At 38.5% G+C, this 22,559-nt stretch overlaps 1 protein-coding gene across 8 annotated transcripts in view; it reads left to right on the top strand.

Annotated features, from left to right (window-relative positions):
- ADK (adenosine kinase) overlaps positions 1-22,559 on the top strand; it is a 573,433-nt gene that overhangs the window by 422,424 nt on the left and 128,450 nt on the right. For all 8 annotated transcript variants that reach the window (XM_004455088.4, XM_012523930.3, XM_004455089.4 and 5 more), the window contains one exon: positions 18,201-18,236. In XM_004455088.4, the coding sequence (XP_004455145.2) occupies positions 18,201-18,236 (36 nt within the window). The remainder of the gene's footprint in view (positions 1-18,200; positions 18,237-22,559) is intronic.

The raw sequence follows: 22,559 nt of genomic DNA on the forward strand, positions 1-22,559 counted from the left end.
ATATTTTGTGTTTATCATCTGCTTTCTGATTTACCATCTAGGAATCTTCATCACCCATCATCCCTGTTACATCTAGTCTGCATACTGCTGCTAAATAAATTAATCTTTCTAAAATATAGTTCTAATTATGTAACTTACCTTCTAAAATACCTTAATATCTCCCACCCCTTTCATCTGCCTACCACATAGTTAAATGAATTAAATCTAATCTCCTAACTCATTATAGACTTAAATCTATCTTTCAAATCTTAGTGCCCTCTGCTCCGTACTTATCCCTTATGATCCAGCCAAATTGGACCACTTGCTATTCTCAAGACTCACCTTGTATATTCTATAACTTTGTATCCATCCTTATATACAATTTCACCTAAAATTTTACAAATTTTTCTAGACTTACCTCATATCCCACTTCTGCCATAAAGCCTTTTCTTTTGTTCTCTTTTAATTTCATGGCAACCTACTGTATTGTGACTTTAAATGTTGCTTTCATCTTAATTTGTCTTATTTTTGCTTAATCAGATGAGCCTAACATAGGGCTATTTAATTTTAGTAATAAATGTATCTAATATGTTAATTGGGTGGTAAAAATTTTTGAAGCACCTGGAAGATAGTTATTCCTAATCTCCATTTACTCCCACAGCAAATGATCAAAAGATCTGCCTAGGTTATCACAATCCAGAGAAGCCCTGCAAGTCCGAAGCCTGTCTGGTACTATTAAATAGTGTCGAACATTATCACAGTGCTCACTTGGAGGCTGGAGCTATTCGTCATTATTAATGTCTGCTTTGACTCTAGCAGTTGCCAAATCTCACAATTTAGTTCACCACCTACAGAATATACCAGTATTTTGCTTTGATGGTACTAATGAGAATGCATATTTTTGTTCTTACACAATTCACTACGCAACTGTTGACGATGGCTGCTCTGTTAGCAGATGCTGTGTCTGGTAATACACGCAGTGATTGAAGGTGCTTCTGAAAACCCTGGATAGAACAGGCCCTGAGACTGTTGGTGTTCTCACATACATGATTTACAGGTTTTCTTCTCAAGAATAACCTTTCCTTTCTTGAGACTCCTGAGTTTCCTTACCACAATTTCGGGATAAGAAAAATAGATTACCATCACCTATTGATTAGCAGGGGATAATGTGAAGATGGGATAAGAGAAAGAGATGTTACTGATAATTCATAAACTCTATAATAACTAAACCCCTGTTAAACGTTGGCTGTCCAGGGGAATGCTATCCACAGTAAGTTACTTAAGTTATTCCATTTAAAGTGTGGGGGTAGGCCTGAATCCCTGCCTTACAGCAGCCCAGGCCTAAATCCAGCCTCCTTTCCTTCACCCTCTTACCCTCTTAAGAAATCCAATATTGCCTGATTACCAGGCTCTACTAGGTTGATGAGCACACCTCAGACCCCTGTTGTGTCTAAACCATCTCTAATCTGCTTTGGTCGATCAAGAATTGACTTTGCTTGTTTGTGAGGTACAGTTTATGTTAATTAAAGTTGTAACACACATCATTCCTTTCACAACAAGGTTTTAAAGACTGTTACCATAAGTGCCTAGGTTCTATTTTCAAAGCATTCACTATCTGAATCAGATCTTGCCCTTGGGATACTTCGTTTAGATAAACTTACTTCGAGAAGTCTCTTCTGAAATAAGAAAATTTAGCAGTGCATCTTGAGCTACACGTGGTGGTGTCTAAAATGATGCATGCACTGACAGTAAAAAATGACATCGATGGGTATATATTAGTGTCTGTTTACTGGGGCAGAAACAAAAGTGTCATTTTAAAGTTGTGGAAGTGTAGCACAGTGGAATATTGCTTGCTATAAGCTCATTTACACTTATGTTTCTATCCCACATGCTATAAATTTTCTAATGGTATTTGTGTCAGCAAAATAAAATAATAGCTTGTCATAAAATTGTTCTTTGTTGATAATTTACCAAGTGCTCAAACTGAGTCTGGACTTCCTATTTACCTCTGTTATTTCGTCTATATTTAGAATGTTGTTTTATGGTTTTTGTTTGGTTGTTTTTGTTTTGGGGTTGTTTGTTTTATTTTGGCTATTCTTGCTTCTTCTAAAGTTAACCTTTGGCACTTAACTTTGTTATTGTGCTATATGTTTTCATTGATAACTACTATTTGCTAGTAATGTCTGGACTAAATAAATTTTTGAGAATATAATTATAATGCACAGTAAAATATTCTTTCAAGGAAAACTATTTCCCTTGTTATTTGTGTGACTCTTGGAAATGAGACAAATATGAAAATCTTTTAGGGTAATTTCCCATGTAGTACAACTGCAGGGATGGCTCCAATACAAGTACTTTCAAGGATCACATCAGACCAGCATTTTTGCAAGTTTTTAGCCAAATCTTAGATCTCATTCTTGAAATACTCAGTGCATCTGAGGAGAATGATCTCTTATGTTTTTTAGTAAAGATTCTATTAAATTAATCACCCTAACTCATTACAGTGCACGTTTATTTATTCCATTCTATATATGAAGCACAGTTCTAGGATAGAAACAAAACTTTTGTTTCCAAGGAGCCAATAATTAGTGAAGAAAATAAACCATGTAAATAAATTATAATGAAGTATAATAAATAACAGAATCTATTTTTTATCCCAAAAATAAAGCATGAGCCAGAAGGAATCAAAGTAAATCTAAAACCTAGATAGTTGAGAGCTTCTCTTGTCTTCTTTGCTAAAGTAGTTTGAGTGTTTTGTCCTTCTCATTTGATAAATCAACAAGGATTTATTATCTATTCAGCAATATGTTAGATGCTGTGAGGATACAAAGACAAAAAGAGTTTCTGCTTTAAGATTTTATAAACTAGTAATGGATATAAGATCTCTATACAAATAACTATATTTCCAATCTGTGCAAAATTGCCACAAGAGAAGCCTTTACAACCTGAGCAAAATGCTTCTGGAATGTAGAAAATCACTTCTGGAGGTAGAGGAAGAGAAGACTGTGAACAATTCAAGGTTTCCTTTAAGCAGAAGATGGTTAGACTAACCCTGGGGTGGGAAGGCTAGAATTTTGACTAGGGTAGCTGTAGATATTCTAATCCACTTAGGGCCTACATGTGCAAGGCAACATGAAGGCTGAAAAGCCTAGTGCATGTTCAGAGAATAGCAAATATTCTAGTTTGAGAGGCTTTTGATACATAGATAAAGGAATAGTAAAAGATCAGGTTAGGAAGGAAATTTAGGGACACTTTTTGGAGGATCTTTGAAACATAGGCTATGAAACTGGAATTTTAATGAGGAACCAGTTGGTAGCTTTTTGAGCAAAGGCTAATAAAAGCTGGTGTTTAGAAGGGTGAACAAAAGTGAGTTCAAATTAGGTGAGACTAGTACCAGAGATTGATTAAGAGACTATGGCAGGGAAGCAGATTTGGTTCAATTGACAGAGCATCCACCTACCATATGGGAGGTCCAGGGTTCAAACCCAAGGCCTCCTGACCTGTGTGATGAGCTGGCCCACATGCAGTGCTGATGCACGCAAGGAGTGCCCTGCCACGCAGGGTGTCCCCGGTGTAGGGGAGCCCCATGTGCAAGGAGTGTGCCCTGCAAGGACAGCCGCCCCACACAAAAAAATCACAGCCTGCCCAGGAGTGGCACTACACACACGGAGAGCTGATGCAGCAAGATGACACAACAAGAGACACAGGGGAGAGAAAATAAGAAGACGCAGCAGAATTGGAAGCTGAGGTGGCACAAGAGAGTAATCACCTCTCTCCCACTCTGGAAAGTCCCAGGATCAGTTCCCAGAGCTGCCTAATGAGGATACAAGCAGACACAGAAGAACGCATAGTGAATGAACACAGCAAATAGAATGGGAGGTGGAGAAATAAATTAAAAATGTTTAAAAAAAAAGGAGACACTGGGAACCAAACCCGGGACCTCCAATGTGGGAAGGAGGCACCTAATAGCTTGAGCCACCTCCATTCCCTGTTTTGTTGTATCCTCATTATGTATTTTTTTCCTTTTAGTATCTCTTGTTACATCGTCTTGTTGCATCAGATTCCTGTACCTGCCCATCGCATCAGCTTGCTGTCTTGCTCATCTTCTTTAGGAGGCACAGGGAACCTCCACTCCCCGCTTTTTTGTTCTCTCATTATGTTTTTTCCCTCTATCTCTTGTTGCATCAGCTTGTTGATCTTGTTGTCAGCTTGCTGTGCCTGCCCATTACGCCAGCATGCTGTTTTCTTTAGGAGGCACTGGGAACCAAACCAGGGACCTTCATGTGGTAGGTGGGAGCTCAGTCACTTAAGTCACATCCACTTCTCAATACATTTATTTGTAAAGACTTATTTATTTATATCTCCCCCTTCTCCCCTCCTGCCCTCATTGTCTGCTCTCTGTGTCCATTTGCTGTACATTCTTTTGAGTCTGCTTGTCTTTTCTTTAGGCAGCACTGGGAACCAATCCTGGGACCTTCTGGAATGGGAGAGAGGCATTCAATCTCTTGCTCCACCTCAACTCCCTGGTCTTCTGCGTCTTATTGTCTCTCCTCTGTGTCTCTTTTGTTGTATCATCTTGCTGTGCCAGCTCTCCCTTCGGGCCAGCTTGCCGTGCAGGCCAGCACTCCACTCAGGCCAGCATTCCCGCGCAGGCTAGCTCTCTGTGCGGGCCAGCTTCCTGTGCGGGCTGGCTTGCCTTCACCAGGAAGTTCTGGGAATCGAACCCTGGTAGACATAGAATCAAACCCATATGGTAGACAGAAGCCCAGTCGCTTGAGCCATATCTGCTTCTCTCAGTACACTTTAAATATGATTACTTTGTAACTGTCTCTGTGCTGTATTACCTTCAATTCCTAATTGTTGTTGACATCTTACAGAAATTCATCATTTGTCATGGAGACTACAAAATACCACAAGCAAGCACTAGAGTTGAATGTTTTCTCTCAGATTCTGGCTAGAGATCTGGGAGACAGAAAGACAGACATGTTTCTTGATTCTATGTTTTGTTTTGTTTTTTAATTTTTTTAATTCATTTTTTAAAAATATTACATTCAAAAAATATAAGGTCCCATTCAACCCCACCACCCCCATCTTGATTCTGTGTTGTAGATGAAATACAAAATAGGTTGGCTTCCATTTCAGTGTCAAGTGAAATGTGAGCTTTTCAGAAGTATTCACTATCTCTTCTAACCAATTTCTTTTCATACAGCAAAGCTAGGTGAGTCATGCTTTTATTTATTAAATACCTAGTACATGATATATTGATGTTTTCTATGGGTTTTCTTCAATTTAATAGACTGAATTGTGCATTTGACCTGTTTCCTTTTCATGCGCATTAGTTTTTTTTCCTCTGATTTTAGGTTTTTCCTTAAGAGACTTGTGTTGACTGTTACTTCCATGACTATCCTTGCTACTTCCCACAGGCCATTGTGGAAATTTTGAGTTTGTGTGCATTGGAATCATTTCAAAGACAACAGCATTGCAATACATGGTGTTGCAATGGTGTTCCCTGTCCCCTGCCCTTCTCCGTCCCCTGCCTTGCTGTTCTGCTGCCTGTGTCCATTTGCTGTGTGGTCTTCCATGTCTATTTCTCTTTTTGTCTTCACTTCTCATCTTTCTCCTCTAGGATTCACCGGGATTCAATCCTGGGGACCTCTCATGTAGAGAGAGGTTCCCTGTCAATTGTGCCACCTCAGTTCCTGGTCTCTGCTGTGATTCACTTTGACTCTCTTCTTTGTCTCTCTTTTCTTGCATCATCATCTTGCTGTGTGACTCACTTGTACAGGCACTGGCTCACCACACAGGCTCTCGGCTCACCATGCGGGCACTGGTTTGCTACGTGGGCACTGGTTTGCCACGCAGGTACTGGTTCGCTGCACAGGCACTGGCTTACCACACGGGTGTTCGTGTGGGCAGCTTGCCACACGGGCACTCGGCTTGCTGCGCGTGCACACAGCTCACCATGTGGGACCTCGGCTCACCATGCGAGCACTCAGCTCGCCACACAGGCACTCAGCTCACCACACAGGCACTCAGCTCGCCACGTGGGCACTGGATTGCCATGCAGGCATGCTTTCTCTTCTTTTTTTCTCCAGGAGGTACCAGGAATCGAACCCAGGTCCTCCCATATGTTAGGCAGAGGCCCTATCACTTGAGTCACATCTGCTTCCCTGCAATATATTTTTTACAGAATAACAGGATTGTCTAGCAAAATGGAAGAAAAAATACTGGTTATTTGGGGATATAATGTGTTATATACTTATCCATTTGTAAAAATTCTGATAAGGGGGAATATACCTTTACATTTCACTAGAGGTAGGAGGCTATATACTACTTTGTTTTCACTCTATTATGTTAATAAGCACAAGGTAGTTCTATGGGCTCCTTTTTTATTTAATCCAGTAATATTTTGAACTATAAATGTTACTAGGTCTTCCAATTTTATTCCATCTTCTCCCTCAAAAGACAAGGGGAGCCAAAGAATAGGGGAGCTTTGTGGCTAGGCTCTACAATTAGAGGCAGAACAACGAGAAACTGCTATTGTCTTCAAAATCAGTATCACTTTACCAGATCTCCTACCTTACTCTTGTCCTTTTTTCACAATATTTTTTTAAAAACTGCATCTGGTGTACTTATCCATTTATGTTTTATACATTGCTTCCTTTCCACTTGTTTTTACCATATTTTCTAGGAAAGTTAATTTTGCAAAAATTCCAAAATAGCATCAATTCGGGCTGTCACAGTGGCTCTGGAGAGTGGAACTTGTAGTGACAATGATTATCACAACCTGACATCTTAGGAATGCTCACAGAATGTGGAAACCATAAAGGACATTGGTGCATTTTTGAACTGAGAGTAAAGGAATTATTAGAAAGCCACTTAACTAGGAGGCTGATCTTTCCCCATCTGAGGTTTTTCTCTTCCCAAAACCTCTCCTCATCTTTCTTTTTTTTTTTTTTAAAGGTTTTTATTTTTTATTTATTTCTCTCCCCTTCCCCCTGTTGTCTGTTCTCTGTGTTCATTCGCTGTGTTCCTCTGTGTCCATTTGCATTCTTGTCATGCGGCACCAGGAAACTGTGTTGGGTTTCTTTTTGTTGCGTCATCTTGCTACACCAGTTTTCCGTGTGTGCAGTGCCAATCCTGGGTGGGCTGCGCTTTTGTTGTGCAGGGCAGCTCTCCTTGCGGGGTGCACTCCTTGCGCGTGGGGCATCCCTATGCGGGAGACACCCCTTGTGTGGCACGGCATTCCTTGCATGCGGCAGCACTGTGCATGGGCCAGCTCACCACACATGTCAGGAGGCCCTGGGTGTCGAACCCTGGACCCTCCATATGGTAGGCAGATGCTCCATCAGTTGAGCCACAAACTGCTTCCTATCTCCTCGTCTAACTTTCAATGCTGATCAGTTAAGCTTTCTTATTGTCCTCCTCCTCTATAAATAGTATATAAACTCATAAGAATTGGTTATCTATCTTGTCTTTTACTGTCTTTATTAATGTGGTTTGGGTGTTAGGCTTTTGCCAGTGAAGAAAGGAAATAAGCCCTATCAAAAGATATATTGCGGGGGCGGCAGACTTGGCCCAGTTAGGGTGTCCGTCTACCACATGGGAGGTCTGTGGTTCAAACCCCGGGTCTCCTTGACCCGTGTGGAGCTGACCCATGCACAGGGCTGATCTGCACAAGGAGTGCCCTGCCATGCAGGGGTGTCCCCCTCGTAGGGGAGCCCCACGCACAAGAAGTGTGCCCTGTAAGGAGAGCCGCCCAGCGCCAAAGAAAGTGCAGCCTGCCCAGGAATGGCGCCGCACACGGAGAACTGACACAGCGAGATGACGCAACAAAAAGAAACACAGATTTCCATGCCGCTGACAACAACAGAAGCGGACAAAGAAGACATAGCAAATAGACACAGAAAACAGACAACTGGGGGGGGGAGGGAGAGAAATAAATAAATAAATAAATAAATAAATAAATAAATAAATAAATAAATCTTAAAAAAAAAAAAAGATATATTGCAGAAAGCGGATTTGGCTCAACTGAGAGAGCATCCGCCTACCACATGGGAGGTCCAGGGTTCAAACCCAGGGCCTCCTGACCTGTGTGTGGTGAGCTGGCCCATGCGCAGTGCTGATGTATGCAGGGAGTGCTGTGCCACGCAGGGGTATCCCCCGTGTGGTGGAGCCTGACGTATGGGGGGTGCACCCTGTTGGGAGAGCCGCCCCACACAAAAAATGCAGACTGCCCAGGAGTGGCACTGCACACGTGGAGAGCTGACGCAACAAAATGACACAGCAAAGGGAGATGCAGATTCCCAGTGCCACTAACAATAATGCAAGTGGACACGGAGGAATATGCAGCAAATGGACACAGAGAGCAGATGATGAGGGGGCGAAAGGGAAATAAATAATAATAACAAATCTTTTAAAAAAAGATGTATCTTACTTATCTTAAAAGACATGTTATATACAAAGGAACAAGCATAAGAATGAGAGCAGTCTTGTAGGAAACAAAGCAAGCTAAACTTGGAGCATTATCTTTATTATTTATTTTATTGACTTTGTAATAATATTACATTAAAAAATATATATATATGAGGTCCCATTCAACCCCACCACCCCCACCCCACCTCTCCCCCACCCAGCAACACTCCTTCCCATCATCATGACACATCCATTGCACTTGGTAAGCACATCCCTGGGCACCTCTGCACCTCATGGTCAATGGTCCACATCATGGCCCATACTCTCCCCCATTCCATCCAGTGGGCCCTGTGAGGATTTACAATGTCCGGTGATTGCCCCTGAAGCACCATCCAGGGCAGCTCCATGTCCCAACATTATCTTTAAAGTACTGAAAGAAAAAAATTTATCAACCTAGAATTCTATACCCAGTGAAAATATCTCTCAAAAACAAGAGCAAAGTAGACTTGTTCATACATTTAAAAGCTGAAAGAATTCACCATTAGTGGTCTATCACAGTCTATTCAAAAGGCCACGGATCCAAAAGCCCGTTATGCCAATTACCTACTATATGGTCTTGGACATATTTTAATCTCTCTGCACCTTCAGCTCTTCATCTGTAAAATGAGAAGAATACTTATTTTACAGGATTTTTGTGAGGAGCATATGGAATAAAGAAAAAGAATTGACATTTCTTGAGTGCCTCATTTATGCCAAGCACATGCTTTCTTATTAAAATGAAAATAAAATGCCCAGTAAGAGGACTAGTACCCTGAGAATTTTCTTATTGTAAGCTCTCTCTTCTCTCTTAAGTAACTGAAAAATTTGAGTTGTTCTAAAGGAAAAACAAAACCTAAGTAGCTCATCAATTTTAAATTTTGATGAAGTACTTTGTTTTCTTTTAGTTACCACCCTTAAATATGCTTAAAGGTGGGGATGAATAACTCTCCTTTCTAGACCAGACTGGTCAGCTAATAAATCACTTTGTGGAAGGGTTAAGTCTGTTGTAAGCTAAGCCTAAATTCTTTGGCCTGTGTTTTGGCTGCCTCAATTTTTTTTCCAGTTACATTTATTGAGGTAAATTTATATACCTAATTTTTATTATAAACCTATTGGATAGAGGCCTTGACTGTCTTTATAGCTATGTATTGCCCCACACAGATTTTGGCACTCAATAAATGTTAAATAATATTTCTGTTCAGCATTCCTCAGACAGGAAGCATATGGTAATAAATGTCAGCACACAGGTTGAAAATCTCCAAAAAGTTGAATGTTATATTCCTTGGAAAAACCAGTACAGATATTTTCATGAATGAAATTTATTTTTAAAGATAGGTTCCTGGGCTCATATTTTACCTGCAGATTTTCTCTATCTTCATTTAATTTACTTACAAATTAAAGCTTTTCCTCATCAGAAATAGTATAAAGTTAAAAGTAATATAACATTAATACAGTCTCATAAGAAAGTACATAAATAATTTTATAGTTAGCATAAAGAAAAGGTAATTCATATTTTGAGGGATAGCATGAGGATATAGTAAAAGGCTTAAGCAACATGTCTTTATGTTATGATGTATGGTATGCAAAGAAGTACACACAGGTAATATTTTATCATAAGACTTCATTATGATGTAAAGGTATGTCACTGCTAAGCTATTGCAGACTTTATAATGGTATCAGACTTTGACTCAATATTTTTCTCACTGGTGGATTCTAGCATGACTTAAAATCTTACTGTATCAGTAAAGTAACCATTACTTCAGAATAATGAAATAAATGTAAATTTTAACTAAACAAGAAATTATCTGAATTTGGCCATGTTACTTAATTTTCCTGAGCATTAAATTCTTCATATATCAAATGGAAATAATGGTTTGTAACTCAGGGTTATTGTGAGGAATACATGAGGTAAATATAGATAAGTGCTCAGCATGATCAGTGGAAAATATTGGCTCTCTTTTTACAATAGCCCATCTCAGTGCCCAGTGATAGCCATAACTTCATGACTTCTCCAAGCCTAAAACACATACTGCTGCATGAAAAATTACCTCCAAACTTAAACTTCAAACCAACATTTGTTATCTCAGTTCCTGAGGAAATGGAATCCCAGCATAGCTTAGTTTGGTGCCTCTGACTCAGGGTCTCTCATACAGCTATCATCAAGGTGTTATCCAAGGCTGTAGTCAACTCACGGCTCTACTGGGGCAGAATTCAGCTCAGGGAGGAACCACTTGCAGACTTCCACCTCACTCGCAAGGCTGTCGGCAAGCCTTAGGGCCTGACTGGCTGTTGTCCATGAGCCGCTCCACGGTCACTCACAAGATGGCAGCTGGTTTTCCCCAGAGCGAAGACTCAGCGCGAACGTGGGTGCATGCAGGAGAGAGAGAGAAAAAGACAGCCACTAGGTGCAGCTCACACCCAGAGGGAAGGGTTTGAATAACAGGAATCGGGGATCCTTTGAAGCTACCTATTAAACATATGGTCCGCAGGTAGGACAAATAATTCTGTTCTGAGTTCTCTGAAACCATATTTTTGAAATGGTCCCATGATCCTGCCAAGAACTTGAATTCCATAGGCAAAATTATTTTGTAGTTTCATATAAAATATTCCATTTATTCCCAACAGCTATCCAGTGCTGAGTACTGAGTAATTTACTCAAGATTACATAGCAAATAAGCTGTAAAACTGGTGCCTTAATATAGGTCTTCTGATTCTAAGCTCTGTATACTTTCCATTTTGCTAGTACTCATAATCAGTACTATCATGCATTTAACACCATTCAAAGAGAGCATTTCTTAATTATCTTCAAATCCTTGGCCTTACTATTGAGGTAGATTTTGTGTTTGCAGAAGCTGCAGGGGTGTTTTGTTTGTTTGTTTTTTGTTGTTGCTGTTGTTTGCTTGTGTTCTTTTTGGAAGTCCCAGAGATTGAACCCAGGACCTTGTACATGGGAAGCAGGCACTCAACCACTGAGATACATCTGCTTCCCTGAGAGTTGGTTTTTTCATTTGTTTGTTTGGTATTTCTAGGCAGTACCAGGGATCGAGTGCTGGATCTCGTACATGAGAAGCAGGCGCTCAACCACTTGAGCTACATCCACTCCCCTGTATTTTGTTTGTTTGTTTTAAAGATGACTTTATTTATTTTTCCCCATCCCTTCATTGTTTGCATTTGCTGTGTCTGTTCATCATGTGCTCATCTTCCTTTTAGGAGGCACCAGGAACTGAACCAGGGACCTCCCATGTAGGAGAGAGGCACTTAATCACTTGAGTCACCTCCATTCCCTACTTTGTTGTGTCTCTCATTATGTTTTCCTCTTTGTGTCTCTTGTTGTGCCATCTTGTTGCATCAGTTCACTGCACCAGACTGTAATGTCAGCTCACTGCCTTGATCATCTTCTTTAGGAAACACTGGGAACCAAACCCAGGACCTCCCATGTGATAGACAGGAACTCAGTCACTTGAGCCACATCCACTTTCCTGTGTAGTGTTTTTTGTTTTTTAAAGATTTATTTTACTTATTTATCTCTCCCCACTGCCTCATTGTTTGCACTTATTGTATCGGTTTGTCTTCTTTGTTTATTTAGGAGGCTCTGGGAACTGAACCTAGGACCTCCTATGTGAGAGGGAGGCACCTAATCACTTAAGCCATCTCGTTCCCTGCTTCGTTGTGCCTGTCGTTATGCTTTTCCTCTTGTGTCTCTTGTTGCATCATCTTGTCACGTCAGTTTGTTGCACCTGCCCATGGTGCCAGCTCGCCATCCTGCCTGTCCTCTTTAGGAAGCACCAGTAACCTCTGCTCCCTGCTTTTTTGTTGTGTCTCTCCTTATGTTTTCCTTCTTGTATCTCTTGTTGAGTCAGCTTGTTGTGTCAGCTTGCTGTGCCTGCCTGTCATGCCAGCTCGCTGTCTTCTTTAGGAGGAACTGGAAACTGAACCATGGCCTCCCGTCGGTAGGTGGGAACCCAATCACTTGAGCTACATCCTCTTCCCTGTAGTTTCTATTTGAGGAGAGTTAATTTAGGCGACATGTAACCCATACACTTATATGTATAACTTGCCTAGTCTTAGGTCACATTATTGAAATTATTTTGGCAATTTAAAATGTTCACAATTGTTACCGTAGTGAGGTTACCTCATATGTAGTGAAACATTTCCAGAAGGAAAAAAAAATACATGAATTGAGAGCCCAAACTTTTCTCCTGCTTTGGAAAAGAAACTCTTGCTTTGCTGCCGTGTCAAGCACAAAAGAGCACATGCTTTAGTGGAAGTTAACTCCCTCCCATTTATTTCAAGTAGGATGGGTAGCCAAAGACCTTTAATTTGTTTTGGTTGCAGCATGAAATTTTTAATGCATTAGGCACCATAGTTCTTTTCATTTTAATGGATTTAGTTAAAGTTACAATGAGATGCACCTTATGGGCATGAAATTGTGATGACTTATTTATATATTTAGAATCCTTAAACTGTTGGTATGGGTGAAAACTCTTAGATATGCCAGCAAATTTATTATGAATTATTTATAGTATATAAAATACCATTCATCTATTTGTTTTGTTTTTAATTTTTTTTTTTTAATTTCTCTCCTCTCCCCCCCAAACCACCCCCACCACCAGTTGTCTGCTCTCTGTGTCCATTCACTGCATGCTCTTCCGTGACCACTTCTATCCTTATCAGCGGCACCGAGAATCTGTGTTTCTTTTTATGGGGGCGCACTCCTTGTGTGTGGGGCTGCCCTACGCGGGGGACACCCCTGTGTGGCACGGCCCTCCTTGCGCGCATCAGCACTGCACATGGGCCAGCTCCACACAGGTCAAGGAGGCCCAGGATTTGAACCGCGGACCTCACATGTGGTAGGTGGACACCCTATCCATTGGGCGAAGTCCACTTACCCATCTACTTGTATATAAATTTGTTTGCATATAAATTTCTCTTAGTCTCCATAGATAGCTAGAGGATGGTCTCTCTATATATACACACATATACACAAATATATGTTATTTATGTACTTGTGTATATACTTTTCATATAGAGAAAGTATATACACATAAATTTGCATATAAAGATATGAATTTTATATACAGTGACAGGAAGAAATACCATCCTGTAGCTATTAACCTAAAACCATATTTAGGAGGTAGATATTTGTTGGATGGAGAGATGGACAAAGTAAAACAGAAACTTTGTTTCACTGAAGCCTCCCTTTTCCTTTGGCTTTTCCTAAAGTTCTGGACTCCCTCAATTATGGGAGACCTTGTGGACTCCCCGTGAGAGCCAGACCATCATATACTCAGAATCTTCTGCTTCTTCCTTGCCTTGGAGCAACAAAGTAATCTGTCTGGGGTGGATGAACTGCTTTCTTTGGATAGTCAGAAGGGACTTCTTTGGTCCTATGTTGTACCTTCTCCCTTTGTGTTTCGGGACATGACATTTCAACTTACACCCAAGGCCCCTCATGTCTCAAATCAAAAAGCAGTTTGGTGACATAAGCAGGCAGCTAATAGTTCTAAAGTGGGTTCAGTGCCTTGTATTGCAGAGCAGGAAGTCAGGAGGGCAAGGGTTGTGAGCTGTCCTAGAAGTGGTGGTCATCACACCCTTCAGATCACCCTGGACAAAAGAGAGGTGAATTGTTAGCTTTCTTACTTCTCAAAAGAACTGTGCAGAGTGGGTATGTTAGTTAGAATACTGACGACTATCTTTATTCGCAGAAGGTGGAATCATCTGTAGGAAACCCTGAAGAATCTCCATAAAACTCAAACTAATTAAGTAAATTTGTCAAGGTCTCAGGATTTAAAGTCAATATAAGGAAATTAAGTGTATTTTTGCAAAACTCATAATGAATAATTAGAATTGAAATAAGGCTGTGGACAAGTTTTATTTTAGCTCAATATTGATTCCTGATAATTCTGTGGTTTAAATAAGAACTGGGGTATTACCAGATAAAATACAGAGGAAATAGTTTTCTCCTCAATTGAATATAAAGGAAACAGTTGTCTTTTATACAGACAAACATGCACATGTTTCTCTTTCCTTTCCTATATAATCTGAAGATTGTGCTTATTAATAGTGATTTGCTAATCTCTTTAAATAACTCTTAATGTAAGTATTCCATAGTATTCATTAACCATGAATTTTCAGCCTTTTTTAAAACCTTAATTAAAAAACCTCACTTGGTTGTTGTTCCACCAGAACCCTTTTAGCCTAGTTGGTGAAGCAGCAAACCTGCTGTAAGTCCTAAATGGCACAGTATAGATGACTTTAATTATATGTCATTTTATTCACAACACTCAATTCCAGGAAGGGAAAAATGACTCTGTTTTCGTAAAAGACATATTATGTGAGAATCATTCATTGTAAACCAAAAATGATACTGTATTCTAGCATGGACAACAATGGGAACTGATTCTGAAAATGTGACCTGCCTGAGAAACTGAATAATAGTGAAAGTTATCAAAATGGAAAGAAGTATTAATGTGAAATCCAGCCCTCTCAGAAATACTCTTTCCTGGCCTGTTTGCTTTTGTTGCTTGTCATGCATGAATGAAAGAGCTACACTCTCAGGGGAGCAGTAAAGCCTCTATCAGTTGTTTATTTCCTTAATCCCTCCTCCTTTGTGATTTTTTATGTCAGATCTAAAATGGAAAGCCTGTAAATATAATGATTATCACATGGATAATCACCTGCATTAGGAACCGCCCTGCTTCTCTGCGCTAACCCTAGCTGTTCTCCACATGTCACATCCACTCTGGGGTTGGATTTTAACCTGACTGCTTCATTAGATTTGTGAAACTCAGTACGAGGCGCCCTGGGGCAGCACAGATGGGGACTTGCTTGTTTTCTTTTCTCACATTTACTGCAAAGGCACACTAAAAAGTCCTTTTCAATTTAGTCTGATCAGTTTGCGTGGAATTATCCCTGATATTTGGAACCTACCTCACTCTTCTGCCTACCGTCTATGCCACTTCTTTCTTCCTTTTTTCTGACCTAATGCCCTTTCTGTCTGTCCCATGTGGTGAATGTGAGGACCAGCGTTCTACTTAAAATTCCTCCTGGGTCAAACTGTTCCCATGTTGTTTTGTTTGTTTTGCTGAGAGGGAAAAATAAATGTTTCATCATTGTATCTACAAACACCTCCAGATCAGAGGTTAGCTGTGGGAAAGTCTGCAGTGATGTGAGCCAGCTGCCTTTTCTAATGGAGTGACTTGGGGGCACCAGCCCAAGATCAAAGGAAGGTGGGAGGAAATCAGGAGATAAGATCTCTTTAAGCCACAGAACAAGTGCTTGGCTTTTCTAGTGATAGGGCACGGCTCTGAAAACCTGTGTGAGGGGGAGCTGAGACAGAAAATTCAGTTGACTTTTCTTCAGCATGTCCTTCCTAAGGCAGAATATGTTGACACTTAGAATAGTTTACAGATGTGGAAGTGTCCTAGGGCCCAATTTCCTTAAAAAAATAACAGCTTCACACCAATTTGTGTCTTCTTGCAGTTAATTTTAGTTAGTTCTAGTATATCATAACAGGTCACAGTTAATTTCTTACTACATTTGTGTGAGCAAAACTAGATGTTAAAAACCAATTTAACTATTGTACATGAACTTTGAGTCATTAGGTTTTAGTGCAATTTTAGTCCTACACATAATTTGTTTTAACTTTATATAAATAAATAGTTCCAGCAGAGCTTTATGGTTGTCCTTTTAATATAAAAAAAAAAAAAAATAGCTTGGTTAATTATGTGACAGCTTGGAAAAGCACTACATTGATATCTTTTGAACCTTATCCTTTTCCTTGACATAGAGGCCAACAAATATTATTGACTATTGGTTGTACAAAATGATGATAATTTTTTTTTTAGCAACCTAGTCAACTTTATGTTTTTCTACTGAACAGAGAACCTTCAGCTTATCTCTTTCTATTAACTTCAGTGTTTTCAGCTCTAAACACGCATTTTGACCTTTTCAAACTTTCGAAATGATTCTCTAACTATACATATTATTAATATATTAGCCCATAACTTCATGCGTACATTTTTTCCCAGTGTTTTTCCCAACGTGTAGATAGTACCCAAATTTGTGCTGGAGACATTGACTATTTTCTGCCTTACATGGTTTTGTGCAGCAGTTCATTTCAGTTGAGTTGGATCTGCTTACCACTCAGGCTCAAATCCCATCCTTCTAATAATATCTCTTGGCAAAGATAATTTTGGAGGAATGTAAGTTAAGATGTAGAGGCTCTTGACAGTTGTCTGAAAATTTTTTTCATTTTCAGGAGGGAAGTAGTGTTGAAAAATAATATTGCCTCCGTTTTCTATCAGTCCTAATGTTAAAATATAAGCACAAAGCAAAGAATAAAGAGAAAGGATTTGGTTACACAGACATGCCTTGGTCATTTGATAACCTGCTATAAAGGCATTGGGGTATATAATAATGTTTGTCAGATTGTGCCCTTAAGATTTTTAATATCTAAGCATCTTAAAAAAGGTCCATGTTTGTTTAATGTTTAACTTTTGTTACCTGACTGTCTTTTATATTAAAGAGAAATTTTTTAACCGTTTTATTTTGGAAATTTTCAAACATATGAAAAAGAAGATTCTGAACCTCTACCTACTACATACATTAATATCTAGATTTATCAGTTAACGTTTTGTCAGTTTTGCTTCATTTTAATTCTTTTTGAAGTATTTTAGAGGAAATTACACGTACCATGACATTTGATCCCTAAATACTTCAGAAGGCATCTCTAAGAAATAGGACATTTTCTTTATCATACTCAATAAAACTGATAATTCCTTAGTTTTACCTAATTCCCATTTCATATGCAAATTTCCACACTTGTCTCCAAAATGTTTTTTTTATAGGTGATTTATTAAAAGTATGATTCAGATAAGGTCCATGCCTTTCTTTGGGTTGTTTCTGCCTCCCCCAGTTTTTCATGAAATTCACCTGTTGAAGGCATCAGTCTAGTCCTGTAGAACAGCCTACCTTATGGATTGTCTAAGTGCTTCCTCAATGTATCATTTAACTTGTCCCCCTTTCCCTGTATTTCCTATGGACTGCAAGTTGTTGAAATAAAGTTTTTAGTAATTCATGTTAAAAGTTTTTGACCAGAACAGAATACTTTATAGGTGATAATGTATACTTTATATTGCATCACAACAGAAGGTACATCATATTTGGCAGTCCCACAAGATCAATCACCTGGTTATGGTGATAACAGGGTGATCCTTCCCTTATAAAGTTATGCTCTGCTCCCAGTGGCCAGTATGTAATCTGTGATACTTTGATTCAATGGAAATATCCTTTTACCTAATGAATTTAGCATGCATTGATGATCCTTGCTTGAATCAATTTTATTACTGGGCTTGCAAAATGGTGATGTTTCTGAATCTATACATTTATTAGCAGGCATTACCTAAAAGAGAGCTTTCTGAGAGATATTATTTTAAATAAAAATCTATCTACCAGATTGTTCCATAGGTTCCATATGATTGTCTTTCTTTGCCAGGTCAAAACACCTGAACTCACTGAGGCAGCTACAGTAAAAACATGTACTACATCCTCTTTATTCCAACTTGGGAAGTGTGTTGACATTAGGCTGCCTTTTTTTTTTAATGCCAATAGAAAAAAAAGAAATCTTTTTTTTGGTGTAAGAATGAAAATTGAACTATGTGGGTATATTGAGATAATTTTGTAAAAAGAAGACTGAGTTTCAAAATGGATTATTTCTTCATTACCTAGCACTTTATAATTAACTGTTCTTTTTTTTTTTTTTTCAGGAAGCTGCCACTTTTGCTAGAGAGCAAGGCTTTGAGGTGAGTTAACCCACAATTGCACACTAAACAGATCCTAAAGGTTTTTTCTAGCTGATAATGAAGTTCTTTTGGACAGTGATTGATGTGCTATTATACTCTCAGAGCCTCGCAGCAGTTGCCATGGAAACTTGGCAGTCGTCATGGTTTCTTTGTTCTGCCAGCACAGTGTTATGACGCACTCTGCTAGGTCTGCACCCAACATCGCCTACAGATGTTATTTATTGAATTTTGAAAAGCCTCTTGGGAAGCCAAGAGGTTGGGCACGGTTTCAAGCTGCCTCTGCAGATATGGGGCCTGTCAGTTTGTTCAGTTAAAAAGCTAGCTCATTAGCTGCATTACATTTCATAAGGATTCACTGCTAAAGCAGTGGTGGAGCAAGACTAAATAGTGAAATATAATGTCGTTTAAAGAATTTCAACGCCACCACATGTAGATTATCATTATGCAAATTAATTTCCTAAAGGTTGTACTTAACAGTTGTTAGGAACCTATTAATTTAGATCTTGCTTATATAAACTTCCTGTTTGCATTTTTCTTCTCCCTTTTGTTCTTTTCTTTTTTTCATGGCATAAAATATACATAAATTTTCTGAAACTAAATATCAATAATTGGCTTTAATTTAGGCCCTGATTCTATTTTCCTAGTAGAATTATTATCCTGTCAGGATTCAAAACTCCATGTGGTTATCGTTGGCTAAATTAAGATAACAGTCAAGATTGTGTTTTTACTTATATGTAATATCCATCTTCAAATCAATTTTTTTAAAACACTTAATGTAACTGAAGCTGGATTAATTGACAGAATGAGCTGAATTGGAATCTTTTGTGACTATCACATTTATAAAGCCAGTACTATGTAGGATGCTGTGTTCTAAGCAGCAACTTGGAATGTTTAGTGATAGTAATAAAATAAATTTTAACTTGCATGAAAATGGAATACAGAAGCTCCCTCTTTACTTGCTTACTTATAGAGTTCTTTACCATCTCGATTAGACATGAACATTGACTGGATGGAATTAGTAAGCCTACTTTGATCTCTTTAGAGAAAGGTGTTATGTAAATTTGTGATAGAACTGTTATTTAAATGTACTAAAGATGGATTCATTATCAAGCAACAAAGTAATACACATACATCTTTCCGTGCCATAGGGGTTGACAACCAGACAGATTTTCCTCTTCATTAGAGTGAGATGATGAGCATGTGGTATAAGTATTCTACTTTGAATGTCCCATGAAAGAACTACTTTAGGGCATGAAACCCTGCCTCATTCTCAATTATTGGGAACTATGGTAGTTCTTTGGGTGTTTGTTTTGTAGGTTGAGTCACATATAAAAGTTATAAAGATTTTTCTGTTTTTTTTTTCCCATATACATTTCACTTTGTAATTTCCCAAACTGACAATTGATATATAGTACTAAATGTAATAAGAGCAACATTCAGTTTAATAGTCAAATGTTTGATCATGAGATTATAAGTAAAATTTCATTGATATAAAATTTTAGTAAAAATTTATATCCTCTGTTGTTGTATCAAAATTCTCAACAGATAAAAGCTTATAGAATATAAATTTGTATCCTGTCAGTTTTCTCTATTAGCATAAGAAAATGTATTTTGGTTCTATAAAATAACCAATTTTGCAGATGCGTAGAAATGTAACATGTTGCATAACAAATGAACATAATCCTGTAATAACCAGATAATACTTTTTTAAAAAACAGTTTTGCCTGACTACTTTATACTTTTGTTGCCCATTTGAGCTATATGCTTTGGCTATACCTGGTTTAAATTCAGTCTTAGTAACAGACTATTTTTGCTTTTTTCTGCTAACTAGCATCATATTAACCTTTTCGTAAGTTTTTATTTTTATTTTTTAAGGAAGTACTGGGGACTGAACCCAGGACCTCCTACATGGGAAGCAGGCGCTCAACCACCTGAGCTACATCTGCTCCCTCCATTAGTTCCTACTTACTTATTTCTGAATTGTTTCTTTTTCTATAAATCTGCCATAATTGATTATAGCGTATGAACAAAGTGATGATAATTATAATCACATACCTTATTACCTCCTGACAGAGCAAAACTGGTCTCTTGGTTATAGTGACAGTGTTATGTTATATTGACTAAGCACACAGTGTCTTAATATGTCCCTTCATGGGGTCCCTAAGACATTAGAAACATTGCAGAATATATATGAGCCATGAGTCAGAAAATTTCAAGTAATAATATTAATAAAATACAGTACTTTTATGTTATAGAATGCTATTTGGAAAATTCAGTGATTTCAAATGTCATTAAAGTTTCCTTAGTTCATTTGATAGTAGTATGAAAGCATAGGTTTAGAACTTGGTATTCTTAAAGACTCAAATAAGATTAAATCACTTTATCTTAATAGTTTTCTGTCTATAGAAATTTATTAATGCGCTCAAGTCTTCTGTGACAAACTAGACAAAGTCTACATTTTAATCCCTCCCAACTTTAATTTTACCTTTAAATTTGGAACATAATGAGAGGAAAGAAATGAAAAGATTAAAAAGGAAAAAAGGTGAGCATTTTTTTCCTTCTCACCAGCTCTGTTGTCCTACTATCTTTTCTATTATAAATCCCAATCAGTTCCCAAAGCCACTGAATTTTGCCACTGGTGATCTGTCTGTTGAAGACCAATTCAAATGCCTCTAAAAATAACCAGTGTTTATTCATCAGGAAATATCTCAGTGGCATTGTTTATGATATTCTGGTTAGCTTCTCTGCAGTTTTTAGATAATCTTTCTTTTAAGGAATCTTTAATCTTTAAAATGAATTGGGCAATTTTCAGTAGCTTAAGAGGGCACTGGAGAATGAGATAAAAACTGGAGCTGGGCAGAGCACAAAGCAGTGGAGAGGGGATATATATATATATGTGTGTGTGTGTAGGTGATGGAAAATTGCATAGTGTCTGATTTAAATGACAAACCTGCTAAGAATTTAAAATGGCAATTCTTGGGGTAAAAAGTTTCATAAGGCTTTTTATTATTCTGGAAAATCAGTTCAGACAGCAGTGTGCCTTTAAATCTACCTCATCTTGAGCTGAACCAATTAAAGGTTTTATTTTTAGAACCTAAATAAAAATAAGGTGCTTAAAAGCATATCTCATTATGAAGACTTTAAAAAACAGTATTGAAAATTGTTTTAAATTAAATAAAATGAAGAAAATACCCCTAAAAGCTAAATATACGTATTCTATTTCCATTGTGCAAGAGTATGTGCCAAATGATTCAGAAAATTAATACCTTCTCTGCTGAATTATTTATTTGCTTTTACTCCAAGCAACAAATTTTAATTTTCTTATTTTAGTCTTTAAGATATATAATATATCTGTCCACAGAGGGGAAAAGGCAATCCTTCTCCTTTTTCCTACTTTTCCCACAGCCCCTACTCTATCTAGAGGATCCCAGACTTGTTTCCATTCTTGACCAATGATTATATCTTTTTTTTTTAAGGTATGTTTTCTTATTTATTTCTGTCCCCTTCCCTGCCCCTCCCCACCACTTGTCTGCTTTCTGTGTCTATGCACTGTGTGTTCTTCTGTGTCTGCTTCCATTCTTGTTAGCAGCACCCGGAATCTGTATCTTGTTTTATTGCATCATCTTGCTGCATCAGCTCTCCATGTGTGCGGCGCTATTCCTGGGCAGGCTGCACTTTTTTCTCGTTGGGCAGCTCTCTTTACTGGGCGCACTCCTTGCGCATGGGGCTCCCCTACGCAGGGACACCCCTGTGTGGCTTGGCACTCCTTGCGTGCATCAGCACTGCACATGGGCCAGCTCATCACTTGGGTCAGGAGGCCCTGGGTTTGAACCTTAGACCTCCCATGTGGTAGGCAGTTGCCCTATCTGTTGGGCCAAATCCACTTCCCTATATCATCTTATACCACTAAGAGAGGACAAAATAAAATTGTGCTCTCCAATATTGTTAGTCATATGTGACTATCCAAATTAAAATTAGGTAAAATTAAATAAAATTTAAAATTCAGTTATTCAGTCATACTCGGTGCATTTGAAGTGCTCCGTAGCCATACGTAGCTAGTGACTGCCATGTCAGACAGGGCAGATATAGAACATACACATCATTGCAGAAAGTCTCATGAATAGCACTATAGAGGGGTGTTCATTCCCAAAGAATTCTTCAAGGTGATTCTAAGTTTCCTGTGTTTCTCACAAATACAGAAAATGCAATAATATTCTATATTTGCAACAAAGCCAGAGTTTCTGGGAATAAGACACTCACTAAGTCGGGTCCTACTGGTTAAGAGAGTGTAATACTGCTTTCGAAGGTGCCTGGGCCCCCAAA

This window comes from Dasypus novemcinctus, chromosome 6, assembly GCF_030445035.2.
Source record: "Dasypus novemcinctus isolate mDasNov1 chromosome 6, mDasNov1.1.hap2, whole genome shotgun sequence".
Taxonomy (NCBI): Eukaryota; Metazoa; Chordata; class Mammalia; order Cingulata; family Dasypodidae; genus Dasypus; species Dasypus novemcinctus.